This window comes from Coregonus clupeaformis, chromosome 1 (genome assembly GCF_020615455.1).
Source record: "Coregonus clupeaformis isolate EN_2021a chromosome 1, ASM2061545v1, whole genome shotgun sequence".
Lineage (NCBI taxonomy): Eukaryota > Metazoa > Chordata > Actinopteri > Salmoniformes > Salmonidae > Coregonus > Coregonus clupeaformis.
Genome location: NC_059192.1, coordinates 6,159,769 through 6,168,784, shown reverse-complemented (window position 1 = coordinate 6,168,784; position 9,016 = coordinate 6,159,769). Strand labels below are relative to the sequence as shown.

General features: G+C 44.1%; 1 protein-coding gene across 2 annotated transcripts in view; it reads left to right on the top strand.

Moving 5' to 3' along the window:
• The window catches only part of LOC121575382 (serine/threonine-protein kinase SBK1-like), a 19,532-nt gene extending 13,233 nt beyond the window's left edge, over positions 1-6,299 (top strand). The window contains exons 2-5 of one of the 2 annotated variants that reach the window (XM_045224942.1): positions 3,640-3,812; positions 3,980-4,182; positions 4,398-4,589; positions 4,786-6,299. In XM_045224942.1, the coding sequence (XP_045080877.1) occupies positions 3,641-3,812; positions 3,980-4,182; positions 4,398-4,589; positions 4,786-5,481 (1,263 nt within the window). In that variant the 5' untranslated portion in view covers position 3,640 and the 3' untranslated portion in view covers positions 5,482-6,299. Of the gene's footprint in view, positions 1-3,533; positions 3,813-3,979; positions 4,183-4,397; positions 4,590-4,785 lie in introns of both variants that reach the window. The other variant, XM_045224934.1, reaches the window with a different exon arrangement.
• Positions 6,300-9,016: the final 2,717 nt, after the last annotated feature.

The following is a 9,016-nucleotide window of genomic DNA, read 5'->3' as shown; positions in this document are numbered from 1 at the left end:
CACTACATGACCAAAAGTATGTGGACACCTGCTCATCAAACATCTCATTCAAAAATCACGGCCATTAATATGGAGTTGGTCCCCCGTTTGCTGCTATAACAGCCTCCACTCTTCTGGGAAGGCTTTCCACTAGATGTTGGAACATTGCTGCGGGGACTTGCTTCCATTCAGCCACAAGAGCATTAGTGAGGTCTGGGCACTGATGTTGGGCGATTAGGCCTGGCTCGCAGTCGGCCTTCCAATTCATCCCAAAGGTGTTCTATGGGGTTGAGGTCAGGGCTCTGTGCAGGCCAGTCAAGTTCTTCCACACAGATCTCGACAAACCTTTTCTGTATGGACCTCGCTTCTCCCCCGATTGCTCATTGTCATGCTGAAACAGGAAAGGGCCTTCCCCAAACTGTTGCCACAAAGTTGGAAGCACAGAATCGCCTAGAAAGTCATTGTATGCTGTAGCGTTAAGATTTCCCTTCACTGGAACTAAGGGGCCTAGCCCGAACTATGAAAAACAGCCCAAGACCATTATTGGTCCTCCACCAAACTTTACAGTAGGCACTATGCATTGGGGCGGGTAGTGTTCTCCTGGCATCCGCCAAACCTAGATTCATCCGTCGGACTGCCAGATGGTGAAGCGTGATTCATCACTTCAGAGAACACGTTTCCACTGTCCAATGGCGGCGAGCTTTACACCACTCCAGCCGATGCTTGGCATTGCGCATGGTTATCTTAGGCTTGTGTGTGGCTCCTCGGCCATTGAAACCCATTTCATGAAGTTCCGGATGAACAGTTATGTGCTGACATTGCTTCCAGAGGCAGTTTGGAACTCAGTAGTGAGTGTTGCAATCGAGGACAGACGATTTTTACGCACTTGAGCCATTGTTGCTCCTAGACGTTTCCACTTCATAATAACAGCACTTACAGTTGACCGGGGCAGCTCTAGCAGGGCAGACATTCGACGAACTGACTCGTTGGAAAGGTGGCATCCTATGACGGTCCCACGTTGAAAGTCACTGAGCTCTTCAGTAATGCCATTCTACTGCCAATGTTTGTCAATGGAGATTGCATGGCTGTGTGCTCGATTTTATCCACCTATCAGCAATGGCTGTGGCTGAAATAGCCGAATCCACTAATTTGAAGGGGTGTCCACATACTTTTGAATATATACAGTGCATTCGGAAAGTTTTCAGACCCCTTGACTTTTTCCACATTTTGTTATGTTACAGCCTTATTCTAAAATTCCTTAAATTGTTGTTTTTCTCATCAATCTACACACAATACCCCATAATGACAAAGCAAAAACTGTTTTTTAGAAATTTTAGCAAATGTATACAATGTTTGTTTTTTAAATCACATTTACATAAGTATTCAGACCCTTTACTAAGTACTTTGTTGAAGCACCTTTGGCAGCGATTACAGCCTCGAGTCTTCTTGGGTATGACACTACAAGCTTGGCACACCTGTATTTGGGGAGTTTCTCCCATTCTTCTCTGCAGATCCTCTCAAGCTCTGTCAGGTTGGATGGGGAGCGTCACTGCACAGCTATTTTCTGGTCTCTCCAGAGATGTTCGATCAGGTTCAAGTCCAGGCTCTGGCTGGGCCACTCAAGGACATTCAGAGACTTGTCCCGAAGCCTCTCCTGCGTTGTCTTGGCTGTGTGCTTAGGGTCGTTGTCCTGTTGGAAGGTGAACCTTCACCCCAGTCTGAGGTCCTGAGTACTCTGGAGCAGGTTTTCATCAAGGGTCTCTCTGTACTTTGCACTCCACTCCACTCATCTTTCCCTCGATCCAGACCAGTCCCTGCAGCTGAGAAACATCCCTACAGCAGGATGCTGCCACCTATGGGATGAGTAGTGCAGGATATGTAAACATTATTAAAGTGGCTAGTGTTCCATTTCTTAAAGTGGCCAGTGATTTCTAGTCTATGTGTGTCAATGTCTATAGGCAGTAGCCTCTAATGTGCTAGTGATGGCTGTTTAACAGTCTGATGGCCTGTTAAACAGCCATCTCTGTACTTTGCTCTGGTCATCTTTCCCTCGATCCTGAAGAGTCTCTCAGTCCCTGCCACTGAAAAACATCCCCACAGCATGATGCTGCCACCCCCATCTTTCACTGTAGGGATGGTGCCAGGTTTCCTCCAGACGTGACGTTTGGCATTCAGGCCAAAGAGTTCAATCTTGGTTTCATCAGACCAGAGAATCTTGTTTCTCATGGTCTGAGAGTCCTTTAAGTGCCTTTTGAAAAACTCCAAGCAGGCTGTCATGTGCCTTTTACTGAGGAGTGGCTTCCGTCCAGCCACTCTACCATAAAGGCCTGATTGGTGGAGTGCTGCAGAGATGGTTGTCCTTCTGGAAGGTTCTCCCATCTCCACAGAGGGACTCTGGAGCTCTGTCAGAGTGACCATCGGGTTCTTGGTCACCTCCCTGACCAAGGCCCTTCTCCCCCGATTGCTCAGTTTGGCCAGCCGGCCAGCTCTAGGAAGAGTCTTGGTGGTTCCAAACTTCTTCCATTTAAGAATGATGAAGCCCGCTGTGTTCTTGGGGACCTTCAATGCTGCAGACATTTTTTGGTACCCTTCCCCAGATCTGTGCCTCGGCACAATCCTGTCTCGGAGCTCTACGGACAATTCCTTCAAACTGGCTTGGTTTGTGCTCTGACATGCACTGTCAACTGTGGGACCTTATATAGACAGGTGTGTGCTTTTCCAAATCATGTCGGATCAATTGAATTTACCACAGGTGGACTCGAATCAAGTTGTAGAAACTCAAGGATGATCAATGGAAACAGGATGCACCTGAGCTAAATTTCGAGTCTCATAGCAAAGTGTCTGAATACTTATGTAAATAAGGTATTTCTGTTTTTTATTTTTAATACATTTGCTAAAATGTCTAAAAACCTGTTTTCGCTTTGTCATTATGGGGTATTGTGTGTAGATTGATGAGGAAAAACATTAATTCAATCAATTTTAGAATAAGGCTGTAATGTAACAAAATGTGGGAAAAGGGAAGGGGTCTGAATACTTTCCGAATGTAAGTGTCAATCAGTGTTTAAATGCTCCATAGTATTATTGATCAGAGGTAACATAAAGCCTGCTTCTTTTATGGCATTCAGAGTTATGCAATGTGTGTGTGTGAGTGTGTGAGTGTGTGTGTCTGCATGTGTGTGAACCTATAGTCGAAGGAATAGGTCAGAGTGTTCTGGATCGTAAATGCTGTAGTTTTGAAAATAACAATTTCCTCTGTGAGAATAATCACACTGCAGTAGGTTGGAGATAGGCTGGTGTGTGTTTGTTTGCTTCTGTAGCTTTTCAGTTTTTTTGTTCAATATTTATTCATTGGACACACATTAGAGACACGAAGAAGAGTTCAAATGTTTTAGTATTGGTTGTTAAATGTCTGTATGTTTACTTTAACCTTTCCACTAACAAAATGTCTGTATGTTGACTTTTACCTTTCCACTAACAAAATGTCTGTATGTTGACTTTTACCTTTCCACTAACAAAATGTCTGCCCGTTTCTATTTCTCTGCTCTTCTCTCCAGTTACACCACTCCTGTACTGCCTGTGAGTCCGTCCCCTAAACCTGTCCCCTGTTCTTGTCCGTCCCCTAACCCTATCCCCCGGTCCACCCCCTAACCCGGTCCTCAGTATGAGTTCTTCTCCGCTGGGTTCCCGTGGAAACATGGACATTCTGGAGGAGCTGCAGCTGATCGCAGCACAGAACCTGGAGAGGTTAGAGGTCAACAAGTACTATGATGTCATCAGGGAGCTTGGCAAGGGCACTTACGGCAAGGTGGACCTGGTCATACACAAGATCAGAGGTGAGGAGGACACACACACACACACACACACACACACACTAGACTTGATCTTGAGGATGCACACATTTAACAGGATCATTCACTGGTCCAGCTCTGCAGGATTATCTGCAGAATTACATGATCAACCACTATAATCATTAATCACTCCCATGTTGTTTTCCCCTCAGGCACCAAGATGGCCCTGAAGTTCCTGAGGAAGAAGACAACCAAGCTGAAGTCGTTCCTGAGGGAGTACAGCATCTCTCTCTACCTTTCCCCCTGTCCCTTTATCATTAACATGTTTGGGATCGCCTTCGAGACTGACGATTACTACGTGTTTGCCCAGGAGTATGCCCTGGCTGGGGACCTCTTCGACATCATCCCTCCACAGGTACGAGAGAGAGACAGGGATGCATATTTGGGATGTTCTGTTGTAATGGCTATGTAGGGTTATTTTAACCATTACTGCTCTAAATAATGTGCAATGACAGTTTATAATAGCTAATGTCACATTGAAGAATGCTTCATAGCACGTTTATAGTGGTTGTCATTACAGACATCTTTGAGGTTTATTTTGTTTCCTAATCTCTGCCCCTCTCCATCCAGGTGGGTCTCCCGGAGACGGTTGCTAAGCGCTGTGTGCACCAGGTTTCCATTGCCCTGGACTACCTTCACTGTAAGAAGTTGGTGCACCGTGACATCAAGCCTGAGAACATCCTCATCTTTGACCGCGAATGCCGCAAGGTCAAACTGTCCGACTTCGGCATGACGCGCCGCGCTGGCTCACCGGTCAAACGGGTGAGTGGCTAGAGGTCAAATCACAACAAACTTTATTTAAAAAAAACAAAAGTGGTGAACTGTATGAGAAATAGTTTGAGATGCAGAACCCACCAAGTATGCCATAAAAGAGACCAGACCTCATGGGAGCCAACTTAAATGAAGAATGAAATCTTCCTAATCAATTAACAAATATTATTTATTCCTCTCCTCCCAGGTGAGCGGTACCATCCCTTACACGGCTCCGGAGCTGTGCGACACGTCTCGCCACGAGGGCTTCTGCGTGGACTACAGCACGGATGTGTGGGCCTTTGGCGTCCTCCTCTTCTGCATGCTGACCGGTAACTTCCCCTGGGAGAAGGCCCTGCCCTCCGACTCCTTCTACCAGGAGTTCACTCGCTGGCAGAGACGGCGCACGGGCACCGTGCCCTCGCAGTGGCGCCGCTTCACTGAGCAGGCCCTCCGCATGTTCCGCAGGCTCCTCTCTGTGGAGCAGGACAGACGCTGCTCCGTCAAAGAGGTGTTTGGCTACTTCAGCCACAGTTGGATGCTGGATGGAGACAGCAACGGGAACGGAGGAGGGGGCGGAGAGAGAGAGAGGGAGAGAGGAGGAGGAGGAGGGGTGAGGGTGGAGGGGGACGGGAGCAGTACGTCGTCCTTGTCGGGAGAAGAGGAGGAGGAGATGCTGGTGGAGAGGATGAAACAGCAGACTCTGTCTCCTCCGGTGTCTGTGGAGAGGGGGACTGGGGGGACGAAGGCAGGGATGATGCAGTCGGGTGGAGGACACCATTTTGTGTCTGTTTCCAGCTCTGGGCCGTCTACCAACAGCTTTGACCGCATGCCCAGAGACAGCAACAGCGACCAGCCCCCCGGACACATACTGGTGGCCACGCCTATAGAGATCTGTGTCTGAGGTGTGTGACGAGCCTGGGAAGGACTGAGATACTGTAAACGGTACACATACAGATGCCTACACTCATATACACACACACATATCCACACATACACATGCTCACACACTCTCATACACATTAAGTACTGTATACTCATACACAGGAAAAACGACATGTTATTATCCTTACCATTTTTTTGGGGGGGGGGGGAGAACGGGGTCAAAAGGAAGGACCTTTAAAGAACGAATGAATTAACATTTTGCAAAAGAGAAAAGGGATCAACTGGATCCTGATGATTCCCGTTGGGGTATAATGATCCAGTCAGAGATCAGTCATTCTACAGACACAACAAATCTTTCTAGAGACTGCAAAGACTCAATGAACAACATACTGAACGATCAGCCAACCAACAGATAGACAGACAGACGGACGGGCAAGATATGGAAAGAGAGGTTGAGAAACACATTGTGATATGAAATGCTGGTATTCAGAGTCTCAGATGAAGACCAAAATGTATTTCTTAAAGCAATATATTTCCCCCAAAAAGACTGAAACCGAGGGTGAATTGAGCAAAAAAAGACTACAGAAGTGACACGGAGGAACCATTTATGGCAAAGCCAAGAGATGAAGAGATGATGTTCTTTTGGTTAGTATTTTTTAAGCTGATAGAAATACCTTGTAAAATGTTCCTCAATGTAAGAATAACCTCAAAATGAACAGCAGTTTTATGTTTACTGTAATGCAATGTGAACTCTGGTACAAAGTATGTATGTGTGTACAGTACGTGTGTAGGTGTGTGTGTGTGTACAGTACGTGTGTAGGTGTGTGTGTGTGTGTGTGTGTGTGTGTGTGTGTGTGTGTGTGTCTGTGTGTACAGTACGTGTGTAGGTGTGTGTGTGTGTGTGTGTGTGTGTGTAAGTGTGTACAGTATATCACTGTATGTTCCATGTGTATGGATGGGAAATATGATTAGGTGGATTTTTATTTGCCTTTGGAGTTACTTTATTTACTTAAATCCTAAATATCCAGATTCCATTTTTTCTATTGATTTTGAAAATTTGCTTTAGGAGTTTTCTGTTTGACTAATTTCAGTAAAGGTTTCTGGATGCTCTAGTGCAGCGGTGTCAAACTCATTCCACGGAGGACCGAGTGTCTGCGGGTTTTTGGTTTTTCCTTTCAATTAAGACCTAGACAACCAAGTGAGGGGAGTCCCTTACTAATTAGTGACTTTCATTCATCAATCAAGTACAAGGGAGGAGCGAAATCCCGCAGACACTCGGCCCTCCGTGGAATGAGTTTGACACGTGCTCTATTGCCAAATTTTTACTTGGTCGTCTGCAACACTTTTTGAACAGGAAAATTAATACTGTTGCAACAGCTGGATCTTGTAAAATCACTGCATTTAATAGTAGTTGTTGCATGGAGTATTCTTTCTTCAGTTTATCATTTAGATCTAGTCCGATGATGTGGTAGACATTAATATTGCAAAGATAAATAAAAATATAAAAAAGATTTTATATAATATAAAAAAGATTTCGAAGCCACCAGATGGAGAAGAGTAAGGCATTAATTTATAATAATTTATAATAATTTTACAGATAACTTTATTCTGCCGTTGGCAGCAAGCCAAGATGTCCCAGAGCCTCCTGTCTGGAAACAGACAGATAGCTGTTAATGATGTCCAACACTTGATCCCTGACCCCTTAACAGACACGTATCTACTTCATGGCAGAAAAATATATTTTTACACATTTTAGTCAATTAATTTGATTGTTGTTTTGTTTTAAATGTCTTGATGTTGATGAATGGTGTATTGTTTGGAGTTTTGATTATTATTTCGACATTTAAATTCAAGCTGAAAAATACAGTGAAGATGTACACCATCGAATTAAAAAAAAAAATTGCATGACAAGTAACTAAAGCATATCTTTATGGAAAATTTGAACTGGCTTTACAAAAAAGTTATGTCAAGATTGTTGTGATGTGGAATTTTGCTGTAGCACAATTTCTTGCATTATATCCCGGTGGGAATATTGTTGTGACCTCTCATGACATCTTAGGGCTAGAAACCAGACAGAACAATAGCAACGGCTAGTTTTGATTCAATGTGTTGTGTTTGTAGGCCGTTGATGCTGTTTCCATCTCACCAATAATATCTAGGATCCAGAGCTATTGAGCTACAATATGAAATGTATCTGTATCTACAGTATATGGAGACTTTCTGGATCCCATAATAATGCATTTTCTGATCAGGTGTGTCGGTAGCTTCTAAATTCTCACGTCTTGAGAAGTTGCAAGGGAAATCTGGAGATGATTTCTCACTTCATTGCCAAGCAAAACGTCACAAGAAAAGAGTGATTTAATGAGTCATTGTAAAGTCCGAAATAAGATAGAAAAAAAATGATACAAAAAAACATGTGTGTTGTGATTTCCGGACATATTTGCATGAATCTGTATGTGCTGGAAAACAACTGTGGAAAAACTATTTTCTGTTTTGTTGTCACAAGCGATAGTATTATGTTGTTCACACTTGGGTGTATGAATGTTGAATAACAGTCAGGTGAAGTTACTTTCCTCTTTCGTCTGGCATCTTCCAACAACGAACTGTTCAGTACGGTTTGTAGCCAGAATTCGACCACGCCCCGGGTAGAAGTTGCCATTCAAATCCTCACCTTATCCATCCAAGGGTGAATCAGTGTCAGTGATTACTACACCTAGTGACAACCTATGAACTTGTGTTCGGACTCAAAACAACTTCCAGTCCCAATGCAGAGGGCTGTAGGGCCGGAGTTGTTTCTCTAACTAGAGGCTAGTGGTCACCAAACCTGGTCCTGGGGAACCCACTAAGTGTGCAGGGTTTTGTTCTAGCCCAGCACTAACACACCCGATTCATCTAATCATCAAGACTGAAGGCTGGAACCTGGGTTGGAGACCACTGCTGTAGACAACAGATGAGTTGGTTTCTGCAAATCTATCATGATGTAATGTGTTGGAAGTTGTGTAACGGAGTTCTTTGTTTTTCTTGTCCAGTGACATATTTTGACGCGGCATCGTGAATTTAGTGGAGTTTTAGTGAGTAGGGGAACACAGCTCTAGAACTCGTGTCCGATTCTGTCTCTGCAATACAATTGTCTTCCCTGTAAGCTCCGATTTAGTCGACAATAAAATGACAACTCTTGTTGGAATGAATGCTGGTGTGAGTTCATTCCCTGGACTCAGAGATATGTGCCTGTACTCTGCAGGAGACGGACTTGCTCTTCTCACATTTCTAGCCATTGCAGTATTCATCCCCCTTGGCTTTTTTCCTATTTTGTTGCATTACAACCCGTAATTTAAATGGGGTTTTATTTGGATTTCATGTAATGGACATACACAAAATAGTCCAAATTGATGAAGTGAAATGAAAAAAACAACTTGATTCAAAAAATTCTAAAAAATAAATAACAGAAAAGTGGCGCATGCATATGTATTCACCCCCTTTGCTATGAAGCCTCTAAATAAGATCTGGTGCAACCAATTACCTTCAGAAGTCACATAATCAATTAAATAAAGTCC